Source organism: Nilaparvata lugens, chromosome X, assembly GCF_014356525.2.
Source record: "Nilaparvata lugens isolate BPH chromosome X, ASM1435652v1, whole genome shotgun sequence".
Lineage (NCBI taxonomy): Eukaryota > Metazoa > Arthropoda > Insecta > Hemiptera > Delphacidae > Nilaparvata > Nilaparvata lugens.
The window spans coordinates 49742169-49767894 of NC_052518.1; the positions used below are offsets into that span (position 1 = coordinate 49742169).

Sequence of the window (25726 nt, forward strand, 5' to 3'; positions counted from 1 at the left end):
CCATAATTTTTTCATTGAGTTTTGATTGACGTAGATAGTTTTTCATGGTTGTTGTCAATCCTACATTACGTGTGCGATCAACTTCAACCCCTCCCAATTCATATCTGATTTCATCAAATAGGTATGCAACTCCATTATTGATAAGTGAAAAGTCATTGGTTTCAACATCATTCTTATCTTTCACTTTGATTTCGCCTTCAATTATGAGAAAAATTCTACTTGGAAGTGTATAAATATCTTCTTGTTTTAAACTAATTCGAATTTCATCATTGTAATTGAATGTCTGTTGAATATATGGTGTGTGAGTGATATACTCATATTTGGTAATACTCTCATGAAGATGTACACTCTGATCAACAAGTAATATATCCGACTTGACTTCTTTCTTATACATTTTTATTATATATTTTTTCTTCTCAATACAACCTGAGGTGAGTTTTCAAGTAGTTCAGGTTAAAGGCAGAGGGTCAATCAGCCCAACCCCCCCCCCTGTGGGGGGGGGTTAGTGCTGAGGTTTGTGTTGCTTGTTGCTCAGTTTCAGAGTTAGGATCCCTTGACAAATGGATTTACTGAAAAAAATTATTCTTGGTTTCAAGAAATCATGATCTACTTTTTCCTTATTTTCTGTTCAATCTTGACAAATGGATTTACTGGAAAAAGTTATTCTTGGTTTCTTAGTTATTAGAGAAATTGGATCTAGTTTTCCCATGAGATCCTTATTTTTTGTTCAATCTTGACAAATGGGGTGTCAATGGATTTGTTATTAGATTTACTGGAAAAAGTTATTCTTGTAGATTTTTTGTAAAATTAATGGTTTCTTAGTTATTAGAGAAATTGAAAAAAGCTGGATCTAGTTTTCCCATGAGATCCTTATTTTTTGTTCAATCTTGACAAATGGGGTGTCAATGGATTCGTTATTAGATTTACTGGAAAAAGTTATTCTTGTAGATTTTTTGTAATATTAATGGTTTCTTAGTTATTAGTAAAATTGAAAAAAACTGGATCTAATTTTCCCATGAGATCCTTATTTTTTGTTCAATCTTGACAAATGGGGTGTCAATGGATTTGTTATTAGATTTACTGGAAAAAAGTTATTCTTGTAATTTTTTTGTAAAATTAACGGTTTCTTAGTTATTCAAGAAATAAAAAAAAGCTGGATCTAGTTTTTTTTCCAAAAAAGTGGGAAATCTTCATTTGAGGTTTATTGTGAGATTAGGGGTTTGGCTAGGTTAGGTTAGATCAGATTACATTGGATTGGGCAAGGTTAGAACCAAGAATCAGCTTTGGGGCAGATTTGGGGGCAGCTTTTCTCCAGCTTTGAGCCAGCTTTGAGACAGAACTCTCACTTTACCCCTACTTTAGTCATTCTTACTTTTCTGTACTTGGTTGGTGGCAATGATTGGTTTATCATGTTATAATATTGATGTTAAAAAAATATTTATATATACAAAAAATTATCTATATTCATGAGTAAATGACTCAACTCATTTGTATGGCAATAATTGTCTAAACAAATAAAATGATTTATTATTATTATTATTAATACTTACCTTTACCGCTTTGGATTCGAACCTCGAACCTCTGACTTGGAAAGCTGACATGCTAACCACTACACCATAGAGGATTTATGTTTGAAGACTGAAATTATATAGAATAAGATACTTCTTTCTACATTACTAATGATAAAGAGGAATTGAGAAGTGTGAGTCATGATGGGGTGACATCATCATAGACCTGTTGAAACAGGAAAAGTTATCCACACCACCACTTTTCTCTGTTTGGTATAAGAAGGCTTGTCAGCACTGAGAGGTATTCAGTCTACTGCAACATGTTGCCAAACAGTGAGCTACGTCTGCGGGATGCAGTGATTGAGCTTGAGGAGGAACTACATAATCATGGTATTATCTCATTGACAGAATTTTTCAACGATGCAGGACATTTGGAATCATGTCCATATCATGAGTCTTACATTTGTGCTTGTTCCAGACTTCGGGATAAACAACAGACAGTTGTCAATGCAGTAAGCATGGACAGCATTCTCTATAGAAGAGGTGATATCCACAATCCATTGGAAAATACAGCTGTCAGCAATGGATGTGTGCATCAGTTTCTGACTGATGTCTTCACCCACACTATGAAGAATATCAAGGATGGAATCAACAAAGTTATAATGCAGCATTGCCCGCCTGGACTTCCAATCAAGTTTAGTGTTTTATGACATACAAGTGTTATTGAAGACATTCTTCAAGCTGGGACACAGCATGGTTACCATTGTGGAACTCCAACAGATGCCTGACTGGAAGAACAAGGATGTGAGAATTGTACTGAACTTTCTTGATACACAAGAATGCTATTGATGTGAATTCAAATGCAGACTCCAAGAACTGTCTCTGCTAGGATTGGGCAAGGAGAAGATTATATTTGCAGGCTTTTCACTGGTTGAGGGCACTGATCGGGTTAAGAGATTCAGGATTGAGGATGGAGAGTTGGGTGATCCAGCTTTTGAAATAATCATTTACAAGGCAGCTGCTTCCAGAATTATGTGCACACCTTACAAATTCTATGATGAAGATGATGATGATCTTTCTTGTTATGTACCTGATGGACTGTGCAAAGTTCGAGAGCATGAGGAGCTGAGAGGTATCATAGGACCGATGATTATACAAGAGGAGAGAAGCTGTTTCATTTGTATATTCTTTTCAAAAATTGAGATTTGTTAATAAATACTTGCACATTTTCGTTATTATTCAACAACTTCCTTATCACTTGGCTATAAGTACATTATGATGTCATACAGACCAGTTGGAACATGAAAACTTTCCTGTTGTGTCATAGTTGTTCTATTGAAGGTTATCTCAACAAAAGATATCCATCATGGTGTAATGGTTTACAAACAATTACACCTACACTCTACCTACCTACATTCTACATCCTATATATATATATATATATATATATATATATATATATATATATATACAATGAAGATTCAAACCCGGGTCCTTATGAATAATTCAAACCTGAGTCCTCTAGAATGGAAAGCAGAAGTGCTAACCACTACACCACAGTGGATATCTATTTACTTGTAGTTTATTATGTATACTTCAACAACTCTATCCAAGCTCATTGCAGCTTCTAGTGAGCTGTAAGTGAAATCTGACTGAACAGTGACTGAACACTGACTGAACACTAGGGATGGGAATCCTAAGCCTGTCTTGGCTTAGGTGAGCGCATTAATTTGTAAGCAAGTGGAGTAGTGATCGGTAACATTTGTCTTGAAAATGATGCCTTGAATTGAAATGTACTCTTGTATCTTTGTTAATGTGATATTTGAAGCCATTTGTGAACATACAGTTGAAGTAATCAGCTGTAGTTTTGTTGTTAGAGTTTGAATTTATATTTAGATCGCCCAGGAATATGAAGTTTTTATGTTCTCTGAAATGTTCTGAGGAATTATTAAGATCAGTTAGGAACAGTTCTAGGTCCGATGATGGGGATTTGTATATTGCAAAGACAGTGATCTACATTAGTTATATCTACATTTTGAAAGGGCTGTGATATATTTAGTATCAAACTATTTTATTATTACTGCTATGTTATAATTGATTATATTTACATGTAGTGACTCACTAAATAATACACAAATTCCGTCACATTCATTCAAATTACTAGGCTAATTGATAGCTGAATATCCATTTATACAGAAATTAAAAAAGATTTCATCTGTTATCCATGTCTCTGTTAGTACAATAATATGAAAAATGGTTTTATAATTTTGAATCATGTAGATAAATCCGTCAAAATTCCTGTTCAAACTGTGAATATTCATCTGTAATATATTGAAGTCATTTGAAATTCTTATGCATGTTTGTCCGTAAAGATCATGAGTAATAATATCATCAACCAAAATAGTATCATAACACTCTCTGAAAAGTTCATCTTCGAAATTATTAACAATAACCATGTGAAGAAAAAGAATAATAAATTATATAAGGCAAAGTAATTGCTTTAAAAAAAGATTATTTTAGTAGAAGCTTGACAAGGATTACTGGAGCTCCCCATTTTACACATTAAGTAACTAGTATAATATTGCCACAAATTGTAAAAATAAATTGACAGTAAGTCAAATAATGATAAATTAAAAATAGAATCATAAAAACCAATTTAACTTTGTGATTTCAGCATCACAGAAATGAATGAGACAGAGGTTACTGGAATCCCAAAATAATATCAATTTGAAAGGAAAATATATAAAGAGGACTTGTTTGGGAGAGTAGGCAATATCTGAGTTTTCAGATAAATTATAGATTATAGGCTTGACCGGTGAATACTAGCAAGTTACAGTAGTGAAGCTCAGTTTGGAAAAAATAACAGTATATATATATATATTATATATATATATATATTATATATATATATATATATATATATATATATATATATATATATATATATATATAAAATATATATATTTTCCTTTTCTAGAAATTTTAACAAAATAGTAAATATGATACGTATTATAATAACAAAGTATTACAAAGTAGTAAATACATGTGATGAAAGAGTAAACATTTGATAAGGGATGGTCAACTAAAAGCAACAATTCTTTGAAAAAAGGCAAAAGTAGACAAGCTTATTGAAAAAAAAATATTAATAATAACCTTACAATGGTAAGCACATTATAGTAGCTTCAAAAATGCAAAAACTCACCAATGGAGCCTCAGATAACTACTTTACTTTTACTTGGTATTTTACTTTTACTTCTATTGCCAACATATTATTTCATTTTCTTTTTTGTATTTTCTGTAATTGTTGTTTGTGCTTTCTTTGCGAGAATAAAGTTATTATTATTATAATTATTATACATTTTTTCAAAGTATTCACTAAGCAGGATTCACCTCACCTAAATGTGAGGCAAGGCATCAGTGTTTTCAGCATCTTTGGGAAAAATCTGTGACCTAAATCTCCCATTTTATAACAAAGTTATATAATTTTTTGTAACTTTTGTGATATAAAATTGTTTCTTTTTTGCCTCCTTCCAATCCTGATTCCTGAGGTATGGAAGTATTGCAGCATTTCAAACTATTATTGGGTGATTGAAAATGTTATATTCATTATTTAAGTTTCATCCAATTCAAATACTTGGTTCAACAATCAAAATTTGATAAATAATATTTAATAATCAAGTTGAACAACTCTTAATGGGAGAAAATAATGGTTTTCAGCATAATATTATGCCTGTTATTTCAATAACCATCAAAGTTACTAACCTCTTACTAGTTTTATTGGATTTATCAGCAAGTTTTACATAAGATCCAATCATTTATATACCGAAATAAGCTACCAAAAAATATACGAGCCTAGTGTGCCGCAATCTGTTATCCGTCCCAGTGTGAAAGAGTGAACAGGACCGAGTGCGATGGAATGAGTAGCAGAAGAAGCAGACGATGACATAGTAATCAGTGGATCCTCAGTTAGCCAGTTCCAGACTTCGCCATTTCTGTCGACTGCTGTTGAAAAGAGGGAGAGTCAGTGAATTCTTAGTCAACGAATTCCGGTCGATGCAGAAACAGCCACTTCCACAGTTAGTCAATTCCGATCAGCGCAGTTAAGTTTCATACGGCAGATTTAACATTGAGTCAGCGAGTTCCAAGTTAGCCAATTGTAGCGACCCTTCTATTCATACCTTGCTTCCTTCTCTATATACTTTCTTCCACCTCATCTCTAGAAAGTTCTAACTTCTATTTTTTCTATGTACGTTAGCTATAATTATCAACTAGTTTGTAATTTTCTTTGTGTTTTTGTTTTGATCCTTTTTTTAAATAAATGCCTGTGCACAGGTTTTAAACCTATAGGTAACATTTTCCAACAGATATTACCCGTAATTATTTATAATAGACATTATAATTATTCTGGCAGCAATGTTACTGTCTTCTTATAATAACCTATAATAAATATATAAATACATAATAAATATGTATTTTTATAAATACATACTTACATTTAACATTAGCTTGTAATATGAATGCTAATGCAATAAGTAAGTTACCTTATTGTTTTTATTTTTCTTTATTTGTAATGTTTTTTGGAAAATAAATTTCATTCTAATTGGTGAATATACATACAATAATATTTTTTCAGGTGATCGATCAAAAAACTCAACAAGAATTGGGAAAGCTGTCTTATAATCTTTCTGCTCTGCTAGACAGTGAATTGTTGGAACTGCAGGACCAACCCCTGCAGCTTTACAAGGCCGGACCTGACACGAAAGTCACTCTCTCCTTGCGATTGAGGGTATGTAGGCTTAAACCAGTCGCATAGCACGCAAAATCATACAACTTTGAATATATTCGAATTCATTTGCACGATAAAAAAGTTTTAAATACAGGATGGCTCAGGAAAACAGATAATTTTGAAATCTACTTTCCACGAAGAAATTCGTAGAACTTCGCCGAAATTCGCCGATGTGGCAGCATCATGCCACTTGTATTCCTTATTGCCACTTGGATTTATTATTACTGTACATTATTAGTACATATTGCACCATTTTTCTTAAAACAGCAAATAATTGCTATTGTTAACTTTTAAGTATAAAGTACTCTATTGTTCTTATGCTAGCATTTTCTCAATTTTTTTGAATTGTGTTCAACATTTTTTTGTTTAAATTTATTTTTTTCGTACTTCGCTTCTTCTTGGGTTGTAACCATTGAAAGTTTATTTGTTCTTGGCTTGAAAGCTTTTCTCAATCCCTCCCATCCCCTCTTCTATATTTTTTCATTCTCACCATAATAATCAACACCTTACACTTCCTTCAATCATCTCTCTAATTCTTTCAATTCATTTTCTTCATTATCATTCTTGATTCGCTTTCAATTATATATTGATTCACAAGGATTATTTTTATTTTGAGTTTAATATATGATTCATACATCTTTGGTTTACGTATCAAATATTATGTACTATATGCTTTACTTTTTTTGGCTACAGTCAAGTGATGATGCAACTCATTCCTGCACACAGACTTCGGCCCATGCATGGGATTATTATGTATATTGTTTTGTTTATAAATTTACTGTAGGCTATCTGTGAAAAAAAATTAAAAAGTCAAAAGTACCAATTTACTTTATATTTATAATATTATATTGGAAAGATGTCCAATATAATCCTGCTCACATTCGGCGTTTATAGCCTGTTATTATGGATGATTCAAGAAAACAGTAAATTTGAAAATAATGTCATTTTCACCAAATGTATGTATAAAACTACTGGATTACTAATGACATGACATGTATTCATCATGCCATTTATGATCCTCCAATCAAAATATCTAGAATCTATAGTGGGGTCCACATTATAATATGCCTATAATTAACTAGGTCCCCATGCCTATTATTAACTAGGCCTACTATCTATATACTATATATATATATATATAAGCGAAATGGCACTCACTGACTGACTGACTGACTCACTCACTCACTCACTCGCAGAACTAAAATCTACCGGACCAAAAACGTTCAAATTTGGTAGGTATGTTCAGTTGGCCCTTTAGAGGCGCACTAAGAACGAATTAGGAAAAATTTCCAAAGATACGCCCAAAATCTGCGTTTTTCCAGCGTTTTTTAGCGTTTCAACTTTATCGAGAACAAATGAACAGAAAATGTTCAAATTCAGTACAGAAGCTCAGCTAGGGTGTAATAATGTTGTGTTAGATGGAATTTTTGCGTTTTCTCAGTTCTTTCATCAAGTAATAGACAGAAAATGTTCAAATTTGGTACAGAGGTTTAGCTAGGGTCTAAAAATTTTGTGATGAGGTGACTTTAATATTTCATCAAAGATACGCCCAAAATCAGCGTTTTTCCAACGTTTTCTCAGCTTTTCTGCGTTTTCTCACCTTTTTCAATAATTGATGGAAATAAATTTTTAAAAAATCCAGTACACAGGTTTACCTGAGGTGGAAGAATTTTGTTCGCCAAAGATACGCCGATATAGTAACAGGTGTTTTCACCAGCGTTTTTCTACATTTTCTCAAATTTTCGAGATCAAATTGACATAAAAGGTTCAAATTCGGTACAGAGGTTCCGCTGAGGTCTACAAATTGAAGGCTAGACTGAAGTACAATAATTCTCATAATATCCTAACGAAGTTTTCCACCCTGCACTAAATAATTGAAATTAATCGGTGATTGAATCGAGCGAGAAAGTACTTCGACTTTCTGATGGAATGAAGCATGCTGAAATTAAAAATGCAGGCGAGCGAAGCGAGCACGTTGATCTCATTTTTGGACGATACAGTTATATATGGGGCGGAGCCCCCTGGCTAGACGGATATGGCGAGCGAAGCGAGCCTGACGGCTAGTTATAGATATATAACTACTATGATATAACTCACATACAATTTCTTTGTTTTTTTCTCTCTCAAGCATGCATTGTAAATTATTGTTGCCCATGAATCTTTTGTTCATTAATACTTGTCTTTCTTTCATACTAGTAATTCTTAGATTAGTCTCACATTAATTTACTTTTTTCAAATCTACATGATTATGTAGGTAACACTTATATTATACTAGTTGGTTATTGAGAATACTAGACTGTTTCAAAGGATCCAGTCAAATTTTTGAAAATTATTTCTTTATTGCGGATGATGTCCTCATGAGCTCTTTGCTTGTGTAATGAAAAGTACGTTGGTGAATTGATGAGATGATCAAACTTCCATGCCATCAGCGGGATTCGAACCCATGAACCAGGCGGTGCTAGCAGACCGAAGTTTGTACGCTCCTTACCACTGGACTAACACGGCGGGCATTTTCCTATTAGATTGAATGGATAACATATTATATATCATTTGAAATACCGAGGGTTTGGAACGTGGTTTGTCAAGTTGAAAATTGAAAGGGAGAGGAAGGTTGTTGATTGGAATTGAGCTGAGGTTTTGATTAAGATTGAGACTGGACAAACCACACAGAGACCACAAGTACAGAAAAAAGAAACTACACTTTTCTACTTTATTGCGTTTCTTTACTCCGTGCCATAAATCTTATATCTCATCCAATCATGTGTTAATGGAAGGGATATTATTTTTAATTTTTCTCAGAGAGTAAACAATCATTTGTTGAAACACCGCCGATTTATGTAGTTACATCACAATAATATTATATACTATCGTTAATCAAACTGCATCCAATCTCCATTCTGATTAATAATTTGTTATACTTAGTGAAACTTGTTGAATAATTAGTAATACTGTCATCTAATGTAAATTGTTGTAAAAGCCGGTATTTATTGTCACTTACATGTATAAATAACTTTAATCTAATATAATCTTCTTCTTCTTCTTCTGGTGCCTATCCGTTACCGAATGTTGGCAATCAATCTGGCAATTATAACCTTGTTGACAGCCGCTCTAAATAGTTGCGGGGTGGACACTGCAAACCATGTTCTCAAGTTCTTTAACCAGGAAATTCGTCTCCTACCAACACCTCTCCTGCCAAGAACTTTACCCTGTAGTACACATTTCAACAACTGATATTTAGTTCCATTCCTCATAATGTGTCCCAGATACTCCAATTTTCGTCTCTACAGTGTACATTATTTCCGTCTTCATATTGAGTTGTTGAAGAACCCTGTTGTTGGAAATTTTGTCCATCCATGATATTTTCAGGATTCGTCTATAGGTCCACATCTCGAACGCTTTAAGTTTCTTTGTTGTTGTTCCAGTCAGGGTCCAAGACTCAACTCCATGTAACAAAATGGAAAATATATAACAACGGAGGAGTCTAATTTTCAGTTCAAGGGTCAAATTATGCGACTTTAATACTCTTGACATGATTTTGAATGCCGCTCTTGCCTTTTCAATCCGAGCCCTCACCTCCTGAGAATGGTCCCACTGCTCATTCAAAACTGTACCCAGGTAAAAATAAGTTGGCACTCTCCCCACTTATAATCTAACTAGCAAGAACCCGTGCTTCGCAAGGATCTATTTTAAAACTTGACAAAATGAAAATTTGACGTAATGAAATTTTGAAGAATTGAGAATAGGCCTATAACCATCCATGGTTAATTAAGAATCAATAAGCAAAATTTCAAGTTAATTAGTCCAGTAATTCAGACGTGATGATGCTTAAAACATAATTTTCCTATCCCGTACGTGCATAAGCCAGCTCTTTACTTTATATAATAATTATTATAAATGCTTGGATTTATCATTTCTATGCCCCTCTTTTACAAAGTTGGAAAGATGGTTAACTCTCTCGAAAACAAGAAGAAGTGGAAGGAAATTCGTGATAGAAACTGGTACGGTCATGGACATTAGGTTGAGAACACAATAGTGCAAAGCTAGTTATATATATTCCATATCCTTCTTAAATAGAATGCGGAATTCTGAAGTTGTATTTAACATTGTTATCCCTACTAAGAATTTGTGAAATTTCTGTGTTTAAATATAAAGTCAATGATGAATTGATTATAGATATAGTTAACGACTGCAAGAGATAGGGCTGTAGAACAGAATAGTGGTGAAACTATGATAGCGCCAGAAGTGTCTCAAACACAATAGTAGGTACTACATGAACTTTTTGAAAGTGATTTGAAAAAATGTTAAAACAACAGAACTGAATCCTTATCATTCTACCTTCATTTAGAGAAGCTTTTGTTTGAGCCGAATGGAAATCTATTTATAAAAAATGAATGTCTGTTTGTGTGTTTGTTTGTTTGTTCCCTGTAGACTTGAAAACTACTCTACATAACGGCATTTAACTTTGGGAATATGTTGTGTGAATATTGGGGATGGTTCCTGAACAGAAATTTTAATAGGGGGGCTGATAATAATTATTTATTAATCCATTTTACAGACATATGTTTTCGAAATTTTCGGCCGAGCGACTACTGAAGAACGAAAAGATGATCATGATTCAAGATCATATTGTGATAATATGATTTAGCATCTAAAGTTACCAGCTGTAATAAGCATATCACCCTGTGATAAATTATTGTGTACTGGTATTAAAACGGTAGTTTGGAGTTGAAGTGTAGTTGATTGGTACCAGCTGTTGATAATCGTTCCTTAGAAGACCTATACAAATAATTATCACTTCCCTATCATTGAGAAACTGGAAAATGTTGAAAAAAATTATTCACCTAATGAAAGAGAGTATATATATATATATAATATATATATATATATATATATATATATATAATATATATATATATATATATATATATTGTATAGTATTCATATTGCATTCATTAATTACTGAAGAATGAAAGAATAATTTACAATTTTTTGAATTTAGCTTAGCTTATATTCATCCTAAAATGGAAAGAATATGGAATTCTGTGTGATTCATTGTACATCGCATATTCCCTGGGCCATATATTGACAATCTACAGCTATGAAAACATTGAATATTTTTCTTTGAAACACTGATATAACCTTATTTTAATATTGAAAACTTTACTGATAGATATTACTACCAATTGATTGAGGAGAATAATATGTTTTCGGAATAATGAATGCTGCATGACTCAGCACATAGGAAGTCCGTATTGAGATGTAAATGAACATGTTGATTGTCAGATAAATTTCATGATTCAACAAATAAAGTCAAGTGTAACATGAGATACATTGGCGATACGAAGTTCGCTGGGTAAGCTAGTTGTAAATTAAGCTTTATTATTAATAGACAACGCTGAAAAAGACAGGCTCAATCACCAGGAATAAATCTATTCCACTATTTCACTATAAATCTATGAGGGACCAGTAAACCATTAATTTTGAGTAGTTCAATTACTTCCATTATGGACACTGGATACATTATGGACAATCAATACGTATGAAATTTAGTAGCTACCATACAGAATAAAAAATTTTTGATTGCAGTGACCCCTACTACTGTATTATGAATAACCATTCGGATCAAATATAAGGAATTACTCGCATCTCTCATCAACTCGTAATTTTTATGCACAAAATATTAACTATATATATATATAAAGTTATATTTAATAAACTCACGGCTAGTACTCAAGTTTGTCTTTTTCTGGCCGTGCTACAAATAAATCTAGGTATATGTTTGACATTTTGTTTCTGTAATCTTGTTGTCTAGTAAGAAAGTTTTCAATGTGATTTTTGATGGCAATAAAATTTTAATATGAAAAAAGAATTATCAACAAACTCCTAACCAAAGAAAACCTTTGTGCTCTGTTCTAATCGGAATGTATGAGACTCCATATACAGCTGATAGAAGGCGCAAACCAAACTGGCCAAGCATACAATGATGGAACAAACACGTGGTAAGCTCGCGCTCTCAATCAACGCAAAATCAATTCGATCAGCTAATTGATGAAATTGTTCCAAGCTTTCCAATGATTACAACATATGTATGAATATCATGTGTCAATTATCTCAGTTCCATATGGAGTTCACCTTACCATAAGCTTACTTAATAGGATCCTTCTTCATCCTTTGAAATCCTTAGAGGCAAAATATCTCAAAATCTGTTCTTATTGTGCATCTAGCATGTTTGAAGAATATTTGTGCAAAGTTTCAAGTCTGTAGGACAATTAGTTTGAGCTGTAGTGTGATTTTACATCAAAATTTTCGAAAAATGCCCTCTCCTGGACCCCCCTGTGCTCCTGATCGAATTTTTTCTGCATAGATCTAATTTTTTTTCGTAGCTGAACAAGAAAGTTCTTCATGACTTTGCTGTGCAATGAGCGGTTAAAAAGTTCAAAATTTTGGGGGGGCCCCAGCTCCCTCAGGGGGGCAAATTTCTGAAAATCCTTTCTTAGTGGATGTTTTCAGGCTACCATAAACAATCGCGCAAAATTTCAAGTTTTTAGGCTCAGTAGTTTGGGCTGTGGTGTGATTTCAGTCTGTTGGGGCTTAGCCTTTTATAAGTATAGAGATTTAGTATAGCTTGACTTGTTAACCTCAATATTTTCTTTTCTTTGCTTCATAATAATGTTTTCCAATTCGTAGTTTTAAATTACATTTAACATAATTTATCTTCTGTATTCATTTTAGTTAATTTTATATCAATTAATTTCTACTTTTACAAGCTCTCCATTCACCATGCTTATATTTATACGTTATGTGAATTACTTCACAGCATACACTGTATGAATGTAGTATCATAATTATCTTCTGTATCTTTCATTGTATTACCATTTATTTTTCATTTTTTACACTTTCAATTTGTTGGTAAATAAATAGTAGTGAAGGCTGATTTGGGCGTAATGCCTGTAGTCTTCCTTGACATTGTAAATAAATAAATAATAGCAGTGAAGAAAGATAGGAGAACAACGTTGACGATCCTCCATCTTGTCAATGGCTTCTATAGACGGTGGCTGATACAGGTTTATTGATGTAATATTAACTGTTCATTCTCGTTTAAAATTATATTTTATTTTTATAATTATATTTTATTGAGTAAGAAATTTTATTTTTCAATAAAATTATTTTATTTATTTATTTTCAATAATTATATCACCCTTTTCATAAAATTCTCTCACCACTATTACAATTCAATTTGTAATAATAATAATTCAATGTGAGTAGTAGGTTATTGCGGTTACTGTCCTCCAATCACAGAGCAGTATTTTAATTAGGGGGCGGAGCCTAAGCCCCCAAGGGGGCTCCAAACCCCGCCCAAATCCCCCCGCGCTCCGCATGGGAAAACTCCATTTTATAACCCCTCGCCTGGACCAGTTCTCCCACCAATATGAAAACCGCCATTTTAGTTCAAGTATTTAATTGAAAAAAACAAATTTATGGGCGTACCAATTGTAGAATCCCCCTCCAATCAATCCCCCACGCTTCACACGAGAAGCCTAAACCTCCCACTAGAAGACCTCCATTTTTGTTCAAGTACTTTTTCGTTATTTCCTTTTTAAAGTTTTCAATCACTTTTTTCAGATCTTGAAATCGGCCGAAGTAAAATCTGAACCAGTAACATTGCCAAGGCAGACTAGTGTGGATTCCACTAAAAGTCAAATAATCACATCTGTAACTCAATCTACTGTGGAAGCAGCTGTGAATAATAGAACTGGTAAATCATTCAGTATTCATCCAATCATTTATACTTTAAGTAAGTTGAAATTGTTTGTAAGTCCACTTTCTGTGAAAATGACTCGCACATCAGCACTAGGCTTGTGCTGTGGTAGGGAACTGATTTACAGTTTTTAGTGAAATCTGAACTACTGGGAAGTGATTTCGAAGCTGTTTGGTGGAGATGCATCGGCAACTTCACTTATGTTTGAGATATGACTCAGCAGCTCACACTTGCCACAACTGTGAACTAACTCAATCCCAACCTAGCCCGTGGTGTTGCTTGTGATTTCACGAAAATAAGTCACAGGTTTTTAGACTTACTGACTTGTAATCAATTCAAATTTTAAATACTTTGTGCTAATTTGTGATGTTTTGTCACTAACTTCCACATTTTATCAAAATTATGGAATTAACGTGCATATTTTTATTAGAATCATTTTAAAAAATGAATAGAATTTATTCCAAAGTAACGCAAAGAGTTTTTCTTGTAATACGCAATATAAAACAATTTCTCCATCTCATGTTTTGTGGTCTTGGAAAAGACAGTAAAGAACTTGAATTGTAGCTTAATTTCATATAATTTTAGAAACAACAAAATAAAAAAATGAAATCAAAAAGTAAGATCAAAATAAGAAACGAACGACAAAAATAATTCAAATACATGCTGAATACAATTTTATAACGATACCTTAGTGATGATGAGTGGGGGCCTCAACAATATATATATAACTTCGAACAATTTGTTTCAAATTTCTCTTCCGCTGGTTTAACATTGACTTACTTTAATCGATTCATTCTATCGGCATAGGTAATCCTTTCTTTAATTTGAAATCGGAAATAGAATTTGAATTGTGTGTATGTGAATCGGCAGACGTTAATCCCATATCTTCATAATTTTTTTCCAATTATTAACATTATACAGAAAAATTATTTTTTCAAAAAAGGAAATTCCACTTTCAGAAAAAATGTATAATTTTCAAAATGAATGGATACATATTTAAATCTAAAATCATTGTTAACTTTCTGCAGCAGATTTAGAGATAGACCTTGTTAGAACTAAACCGTAAGATATGACTTGGAATTTTTTACATAATTAGATAAAAGAAAAGAAAGAAATTATTTGGATGAAATTTTGCTACTAAAAATGAACTTTTAGAAACAATTACATTGAGTATATACTAAGAAGACTACATATTGAGAAAAATAAAAGTGAAACCAAATCCTGAAATGTTAAATTGCTTAGCTTGGAAATATAAATTAAACGGTCCTCCCATGACCAAGTTTCTACTGCAACTAGATACAATTCACAATTGGCTAGGGTTTAATCAAGAGACGAATATAGCAAGTGAAGAATGGAGAGTGAGAGAGAAAAACTACGAACAACTAATACAAAAAGTAAAACGTTAGAGAGAGAAAGAAAATCTGGGAAATGTACGCTTATCAAACAGCAAATGTAAGCCTGTAAAATGCTATCAGAGACAAACAAGCAAAATATATTTTGCTCATTCAAATATATAGAGAAAATAGAGTGATAAGTTATTTTACAAAGCTTAGTACAATAATGTCCACAAACAAATTTGAAAGAAGTAACATTTTGTAACTAAAAATAACAAAAATAAACGTAAAGAAAACTTTGAGGACTCTTTATTCAATGAGGAGAAGGCTGAGGAGGAAATTCTGGTGTTGGAAGCGTGTATTAGAAAACTGGAGGCATCTATCACCCATTTAAACGAGGAATTGAATAATAAGAATGAAATAATAAAAATTATTGAAGCTGAAAAGGATAGTTTATTTTTTAACAGAAACACTATTTTGGACAAAGTAACTTCTGGGAGCAATGATCAATTTATTATGTCAAGGAATACTGCTAAAGTTAGAACCGATTTTACTAAGACTGGAGCTATAACGGTAAATAACAGATTTGAACTTATCTCTGAAAACGCTAAATCTGCAAGTAATAATAGGCCTACCACTTCTCATAAACTTTTGGTCAAGGCTCAAGTTCACAGACCTATAGCATTGCCCAAGACGTCTCATGATAAAAACCCCATTACTGAAACAACTCAAACTGAAAAAAAGGAGAATGACAATTCTAGCGGATAGCCAAGGTAAACATTTGAGTAAATACCTGCAGCATCTGTATGACAGCTTTGAAACCTTTGTTTATACTAAACCTGGCGCTAAATTAAAACATATTATCCAAGATGGCATGGATTTTGTTAAGGATTTCACCAAGGATGATGTTATTGGTATATTGGCTGGCACAAACGACTTCCATGTAGACGAACCCCATCAGTTAACTGTAATCCAAGGAATAAACGCTCTTTTAGAACTTCAGCTGAGATCTAAAATCGTTGTTAGCAGCGTATCGAACAGATATGACAACCTCAGCCTAAATGAAAACATACTCCACTCCAACTCTTATCTATCGAGTGGTAAATGAATATGAGGGCGGTCTGCTGCTTTCCTTTTTGGACGTCAACGACTTCCTCCAGCGATCCCACTCCACAAGGCACGGTCTGAATCTCAATCATCGCGGAAAGCCGATACTAGCCAAGAACTTTCAAGTATTCGCCATGCAGAATGCTGCGAGGATAGGTGTGGGTGACATTGATCTATCGGCGACTACTGGTGGTGGGGCTACAACTACGGATGAGCTGCGGATCCCTCATTTGCCTGAACCTCCCGCTATTCACTATCTGGGTTCCTACCCTATCACACCCAATCCACTCACTTTTCCTGCAGATCTCTTGAATCAGATCCCTAATGGCACTGTCCTTTCAGAGAAATCTTACTTGTCTTCACATCAATCCTTAGATTTTTAGTCAGTTCTCTATCTCTTTTTTAAACAAAACACTGTGAATGATAATAGAAATTTAGATATACACCCTTTGCTCGGATTTTTATCCCTTAATATTCAGGGATTGAGCAGAAAATCATTACATTTAGACGGCCACATTTCAAGTCTTAATAGTGGCGCAGAGGCTCCTATCTTATTTTTGTGCCTAACAGAACATTGGCTATGTCACGATGAATTGATCTAGTCTCACCCCGATAAGTTTTATTGTGCTGCCAACTTCTGCAGAACAAATCACATTAGGGGAGGGACTGCTATTTTTGTAGCTAATGACATTGAAACTGAAGCCCTGGATATAAGTGATTTCACCTCAGAATTTATATTCGAGGCTTTGGCTGTAATAGTAGACAAATTTAAAATTATTGTAGTCTGCATGTATCACTGTCTGGGATATAACTCATATGAATTCTTGAGTGCTCTTGAGAATCTCCTTAGCCACTTATCTAAATGGGAAGATTACACTGTAATAGTGGGGGGTGACCTCAATGCTGATTTCGATGTTTTGACCTCAAAGAAAACAGTCTTAGAGTTCCTCAATTTACTTAGAGAATTCAACTGTTATTGTTTGAACTCACAGCCTACCAGAGGTGATAGCTGTCTCGATAATGTTTTTGTTAATTGTCATACTGATCGTGCAGAGAGTAGGGTAGTAAAGGACTTTCCGTTCACAGACCATGATGGTTTGGTTGTAAGATTAGTAAAACCTAAGATATCTAATATAACTCTGATAAGTGAGCCAAATAATCTGACTAGAAGTAGTTTTAAACATGCTTTCCCAGAGAAAAGCTTTCCACGACTTATTGAAAAGTTGAGATTTACTGATTGGAGTATGTTATCACATCATCAATTTTGTGATGCAATGGCAATGTTCAGTTTCTTTTTTATGATCTTGACCAATATAATACATGTTTTCTTGGTTCTTAAGCCTTGTAGAATCATAAACAAAGTAAAAAGGAAAAATTGGTATACTCAGGATTTAGCCAAGGAAAAGGATAGAATAATTTCACTTCATTTATTACATAAAAGCACAGGCAGTGTCGAAATTAAGAACCAGTTGACTGCATTGAAAAAAGTCTATATCAGAGAGGTGACTAATGCCAACGTTACTTATAATAGTAAACTTATCGAATCTAGCAATAATAAATGTAAGACTGCATGGGCTCTCATGAAAAAAAGTTGTAACATATCAAAAGGCGTTGAACCACTGATATCCCCAAATTCATTCAACAGTTACTGTGTTGAGTCCATTGATAGGATTAAAAGAGAGATTGTCAAACTTGATATATCAGTAAAAGATTGTATTAATAAAGTTAATGTTAGGCTAAATAGGTGTTTCAAGTCACAATAATTGATGTTTTAAAGGCAGCAAAACAGTTGAATAACTCTTACAGCTATGATTATTATAACATGTCGAACAATTTTTTCGAAAAAAAATAATACCTCACATTGTGCAACCACTGACCACATGCATAAACAGAATATTGCAAGAGGAGAATTCCCTGAGAAACTTGAAATATCAAAGGTGTGCCCTATTTTCAAAAAGGGGTCTAAAGATAAACCAGAGAGCTATCGTCCTGTGTCATTGGTGCCTGTTCTTTCTAAACATATTGAAATAATAATATTTGAGCAAGTTGTTGTATTTTTGGAAGAAAATAACTTATTATCAGGAGTTCAATTTGGCTTTAGAAAAGGCAAAACAACTGTTGATGCAGTTTAGGGTTTAGTCCATGATATTTTGTAGACATTTGATAATAGGTCTTATGCACAGGTTACATTCTGTGACTTGAGCAAAGCATTTGACTGCGTCGACCATGGTGACTTGATAGAGAAACTTCATTATTACGGTTTTCGGGGAGTGTCTCTAACACTATTTGAGTCTTACCTGAAGAATAGAAAGCAGACCGTCTGCGTCAATGGAGAGTGGTCTGATGTAATTTTCCTGAAGTATGGCATACCTCAAGGATCCGTCCTGGGTCCTCTATTATCCCTTATAAGTATCAATGATTTGCCTCACAATGTTTTGAGCAGAGCAGTATATATTATGCGGATGATACTACCTTTTTGAATGTCTCTAATGATATGGCTAAGCTCTCAAATGTTGTTAATAACTCACTTGATGAAGCAGGAGCCTGGTTCAGAGCAAATGGATATCTTTTAAATGCTAATAAGACTGAAAATGTCATATTTAGTCTGAGACCATATGATAATGAATATACTCAACAGGATATTGTAAATAATGTTAAATTTTTAGGGGTACACATTGATCATCAACTGACCTGGGAAAAACAAATTGACTATTTAAAAGCTAGGCTTTCAAGAGTCATCTATCTCATTGGACGTCTGAAGCAATGTGTGACTCCACATAGTGTGAGAATGGCTTACTTTGCGTTTTTCAGTCCCTTATTAAATATTGTCTTCTTGTATGGGGCAATTCTCCGAGAGTTTCAGAGATATTGAGGTTGCAAAAGAAAGTTGTTAGAATTATCAATGCTTCAGGTCCCTTGGATCACTGTAAGCCTATATTTATAAAAATTAAATATTAAGACTGTCATCTATCTTTACATCTTTGAACTTGCTGCTTACTCTTTAAAGAAATTACCAGAAACAACTCTTAATGAACATGTCCACTCACACAGCACACGTAATAGGGGTAAAATGAATTTCCAATATTGCAGATTAAGTAAATCTCTCAATAGTCACTGTATAATGTACAAAAAGGTTTACAATAGTTTGTTGAGGTCCATTAACAAATATGATAATATGACTTTTCTCAATAAATTGGATATTTGGCTGAGTGAAAATCCTTTCTGTCATTGAGGAATTCTTTGAGCATCCACATATAATTATTTAGTGTTAAGTATTAGAAGTGCTGAAGTGTTGTTTCAATCAATTCTGTTATTCAATTCAAAATTTTATTGTCTGTCCTGGTGTTATTTTTATTGTTTTTTTATTTTTTTTTTTAATGTTTAAATTCTATATATATATATATATATATATATAATGTTTTTATTCACCTCGGCTTTAGACTAAGGACTATGCTCCGTTTTCATGACTTTGTCAATACATGTATAATTGTGAACGACAATAAAAACATTTGATTTGATAACAAGTTGCAGATGTTTCAACTGGTCCATCATCTGTCAAAAAAGAAGCCGTCGAGGATATGATTGTGGCATCGACTGCTCCACCCAAGGTTGAGAGTGCCCCCCCCTCATCAACTCTGCATCATAGGAATGTTTCTACAAGTCTGTGAGTGGCATAATGACATGTATACTATGTTATGTTTTAGTAGCTAGATTTTTACTTTTCAATTCGTGTAAGTCCAGTCTATCTTTATTTCCTCTTTTTATTATTCTATTAAATTATATTATACTACATTTTCTCAAGAGTGTTAAATACATTTGGAAGTCTCCTCTTTCGTCTTGTTGTCCTCTTCTCTTCCAGTCTTCTTTCTTCACCGTGATATTTCTGAAATACGGTAATTGACCTATCAGCTACTACTTATCTCATTTAGGTTGAATTTTTTCTCAATCAAAACCAACTGCACAAAACAAACAATTCTTTACTGGATTCCACTACATTTTAAAGATCTTTCCTGTTTCTTGGACCAAAGTTGTACAATATTCTACCAGATGAAATCAGAAATGAGAATAATTACAGGCGATTCATTCATATTTTTTCAGGGTGGTGGGCTCACATGATTTCCCATTAAACTAGTTTACTGTGCTGGAACAGAATGTTTTCCTTCTCTTCCTATTTCATAGAACAAAAACAGAAAACTCATCACCTCCAACATATTATTGGGGATGTGGATTTCCTGTTTTCTTTACTACCTTCATGAAGATTTAAGCTTCAATTGATATCTATAAATTATTCTGTTATATTTAAATGCATTGACTGTTCTATGTCTATGTTCTAAATCTATGTTAAGTAAACGGAACACGTGACATCCTTTTTAAAGAGATTTGTTCAAGAAACAAAGCGGCCTAGAGACTGTCCAAAATAAAGAAAGGAGACAAAGAATCTCATTTACTATACCTTATATACTATTCTAAGTGCTGTATCTGCTACTACACAATAAGAATGGATATAACTTCTCCATCCCCAAGTTTGGAGCTGTCCTCAGCGACCAAAAACTAATAAGACTCAAAATTATACAAGAACAAAGTCAAACTAAGTTTTAACAGACAATGATTAAAAACAATAAAACATAATACTTAACTAAGTTACACAATACATACTTAACTAACAACACAATACATACTTAACATACACAATACATACTTAACTAAATTACACAATACATACTAATACCAAATTAAGTGTAAGAACAATTTTTCAATTAGGAGTTTCGGTTGGGAGGTGCGGACCGCCTAAGTTACAAGCTATTTGTTTCTTATCAGGAATATTTCGATTACAGAATTCAAATGAGATTTCACATTTGTATTGATAACTACAATTTATTATTATCAACAGCAGAAAAGGTCCAAGTGGGATAAGAATATAATGAAGTGGGTAATTGCTTTCAGCCGTAAAATCCTCTATAATTTCTAGTGGTTCTATATTGAGATTAGCTCTATGGATCAATTCGAAAGATAGATTTGTATATAGTGTTTTGGCAGGTTGTTGTGAGGGTAAGGATACAATGCTTTCCCAATAAACGTATGGTTCTAAAAAATTAAACAGCTTTTCTGATTCTTCAAGGTTCAATAATTGAGTCTTCCTTGGATAAATTGTAATGTTTTGATTTTGTTTACTTATAGTGGAAGTGGTAATATTGAACATTAAATACTTATTTATGATTTGAATGTATCTTATAAAAGGTTGAGCCTCACTTATAACGGGGATGTTTCACAGAGACAAGTAGTGTTTTTGAACGATATTAGTGTCACAGAGACAAGTTTAACAGGAGCAAGTATTTCTATAAATGGCAGTCTCGCAGGAACAAGTTCCCACAGAGACAAGCAGTTTCATAGGGACAAGGTCACCGTCCAAAGTAGTAGCGCTATAAATGGCAGTCTCACAGAAGCAAGTTCTCACTGAAACAAGGTGTTTCACAGAAGCAAGGTCAGTGTCGTAGAGACAAGGTAGCGAATGTAGGAAGAAGTTAGGCGTGTTGCCTACATCTGAACTTGAAGGCACTCCATTATTTGCTCTAGTAAATTGAATGTCTGCTGTTTTTTAATCATGCAGGTATATGATTATGATTAAAGGTTTATCACATAAGATAGGGATGGGTTGGTAACCTATTAGAATTAGATAGAAGATAGATAGAATGATGAAGATAACTTAAATAAATAAATTGAGTTCTATGCAAATGCAATATATTTCTACCAAACTCCAAAATAACTATTCCAATATATCTAATAAGTATATACTAGACCTTCAACCCGAAAGAATAATCAATATGAATATGAAATGGAATATATAAAAGCCAAATAGCCTACCACTGACCTATTCATCACCGCTTCTTAAAAACCACGTGGCCAAAATGGTTTTTCATTATAATTCCTTCTTTCGTAATAAATTGTTTATGCTTTTGTACTACTGAGCGAAGCTCGGTCCCCGATATTATGAGCTAATTATCGTCTTCTATTTCCGAGCTGCGGTCTCGAATTGTAAATTCAAATTGATATAATATTAACTTCAGGCAGTCACAGAGTAAAGCTGCGTTAACACCAATAGATTCTATGGATTCCTTTATAGATTCTATTAGATTGAACATAACTTATCATACACATGATGAACATAATGTGTTTTTCAAGTGCCGTTCAATCTATAAGAATCTGTGAGGATTAAGTTATTAACATTTTGTTAATAGCTTTGGTGTAAACGCAGCTTCAGATGCCAAGATTTATCATGGCGTTCCGAGTTACGGATAATAATGTCAATGAAGAACTTCATTTTCGTCATGAAATCTTTCCTATAAAAATTTTAACAGATTGTTGTTCTACAAGCGTTTCTACATGTTACAAAATGAAAATCCCAGTGAAAAACAAAAAGTGCCACTTGTTAATTCCCGAATACCGTGATCCCAAATTTAGACTTTGATGATTTTGCAAATGTCGACGAGGGTGTTTCAGTCGATGGATCATTATCGGACCAAGACATCATTGCAACTGTAACAAGTGAAGACGTCCTCTCTGATGATGATGACAATGACGACGGCATGGAGCAGCGACCGGACATCACAACCAAGGAAGCCAAGGCCGCAGTGAAAACTTTACTTAGCTACTTAGAACAATCAAGTGACGTACCAGACAATGTGTTCTCTGCTGTTGTTGTTATTGAGAACATTATAGACTTAAATTCTGAAAAAAGCCTTAGGCAGAAGAAGATTACGGATTATTTTAAAATTTGAATTGTACAGTACTGTATGTGTAAGTATGAATTGTAGGCATACATTGCATTGTGACAATACCAGTAAGTATTGTATGTACTGTAGTTACATAAACATTAGATTTGTAAAAGATGTAGTGAATAAAAAACATTGTTTTTTTGTACCTCTATAACTCGAATTTTATTTTGTTTACCTCTGTTAGTCGAATTACCTCTATAAGTCGAATTTAGTGAAAAATTAGCTCTAGAACTCGAAGGAAACAGCCGTTCCCTTGAAATTCGAGTTATCGAGAGTCGACTGTATATGCGATACTGTCTGATAGTCTGTGTACACGATATCTCATCTCCCAATTAACGGAATGACTTGAAATTTGGAACTTAAGGTCCTTACGATATAAGTATCCGACACGAACAATTTCGATCTAATGCAATTCAAAATGGCGGCTAAAATGGCGAAAATGTTGTCAAAAACAGGGTTTTTTGCAATTTTCTCGAAAACGGCTTCAACGATTTTGATCAAATTCATACCTAAAATAGTCATTGATAAGTTCTATCAACTGCCACAAGTTTTATATCTGTAAAACCTCCAGGAGCTCCACCCCATCTATGCAAAGTTTGAATTTAGATTCTCAATTATCAGGCTTCAGATACAATTTAAACAGAAAATTCCAAATGAAAAGATTGGGCATGAAAATCTCTACAATTAATGTTCAGTAACAGTTTTACCTAAAATTTAAATAAATTTTCATAACGGCAAGGAAAGTTGTGTGAGTGCGCCACACCAGATTTTTATAATAAATATTCAATTACGTTTTCAACCTTCAATTATTGTACAGATGGCAATCATTTGAATGTTGCAATTATTGACCGAGCGAAGTGAAGTCTAAGATTCAAGTCGACGGTTTGGCATTTCTCTTTATGATTAAATGTTTATATGTTGCGCATTTACAGCGAAACACGGTAATAGATTTTCATGAAATTTGACAGGTATGTTCCTTTTTAAATAGTGCGTCGACGTATATGCAAGGTTTTTGGAAATTTTGCATTTCAAGGATAATATAAAAAGAAAAAGGAGCCTCCTTCATACGCCAATATTAGAGTAAAAATCATACTATAGAATTATTCATCATAAATAAGCTGTCGAGTGAATTATAAATCGCATGCCATGACGCATGCAATTCAATATCTCAATGTAACTTGGTAAAACATCAGCAGCTGTGTAGACTATTAATTGCATGCCTCATTGAATACAATTTTTATGTACTATTAAATGAACTATTGATCGCGTGCAATAACGCATGCAATTAATAACTAAAATAACATAGTATTGTCTCTCGAACTTTCTCTGCTTTGAACTCGGGCTGTCCTGTTCCCAGTATGTCTTGAAGATCTAGCTTTTGATGTTAGCATTTTTGATACACAGCCATTAGCCGTTTTCACACCGATATCTCGCCGACACGACATACAGACAGGGTTTACTCTGATGGACAGTATAAGAGGAGGCTGCGGTTTATAACTGCGCGAGGTCTACTGTTCACAGAACTACTAGTTCAAATGCTAATGAATTAATCATTATTATTAAACGAAAATCCAAATTAAATGCTGTAATTCACCCCGAAGACTTCTGCTACTGCAAATATTGACAACACGGTAAACAGTTTGATGGAAATTCGATGAGCGCTACTATTCAAGATTATTTGTCAGCCCAGGAATCGAACTCAGTACCTCCTAATTGCCGTTCAGGAATGCTTCTATTTACACCAAACTGACAATCTCTGGATAGCAGCGCTCATTTTATACAAAGCCATAGCGGCCAGCCAGTCTACAGATCGAAATTACAGAGATATTGCAATTATTCAAATGCTAATGAATAAATTATTATTATTATTAATCGAAAATTCAAATTAAATATTAATAATAAATTATAAATTAAATTAAATCCCTGTTGTTTACCCTGTTGTCAATATTTGCAGTAGCAGAAGTATTCGGGGTGAGTTACAGCATCTAATTTGGATTTTCGTTTAATAATAAATATCGGGGGACCGAGCTTTGCTCTGGGGTGTGAAAGCATAGAAAATTTGTAATGAAAGATTAAATTCATAGTTTACATTTATTTATTCATTTTCTCAGTCGTACAATTATTTTTACAGTGATATGAGGAGGCACTGACAGGCCCAAAACTGTCACTTTTCAAATTAATACTATAGTCCGAATCAAAATCTAGGTTAAGCTACTATCACCAAATTAACAATTTATTCACACTTCAATAAACAAACACATCATCAATAACAAATATATATACTATGAATTCGATTTAGAATGATATGTTTGCTACAATATTTGTCAATATACTATGTATCACTAACAGCATTTAGTTACTATTTTTGACTTCCTGAAGTAAACATGTTTTCTAAAAAAAAGAGAAATAAACGAAAATAAGTTTCTCTTGCTGAATTTTTCTTCTCGTGATATCAGCTG

At 33.4% G+C, this 25726-nt stretch overlaps 1 protein-coding gene across 3 annotated transcripts in view; it reads left to right on the plus strand.

The window, feature by feature from the left end:
• The window catches only part of LOC111054126 (extended synaptotagmin-2), an 85583-nt gene that overhangs the window by 22126 nt on the left and 37731 nt on the right, over window positions 1–25726 (plus strand). For 2 of the 3 annotated variants that reach the window (XM_039441309.1, XM_039441311.1), the window contains exons 2-4: window positions 6142–6294; window positions 13918–14050; window positions 20020–20158. In XM_039441309.1, coding sequence (XP_039297243.1) covers window positions 6142–6294; window positions 13918–14050; window positions 20020–20158 — 425 coding nt within the window. The remainder of the gene's footprint in view (window positions 1–6141; window positions 6295–13917; window positions 14051–20019; window positions 20159–25726) is intronic. The other variant, XM_039441310.1, reaches the window with a different exon arrangement.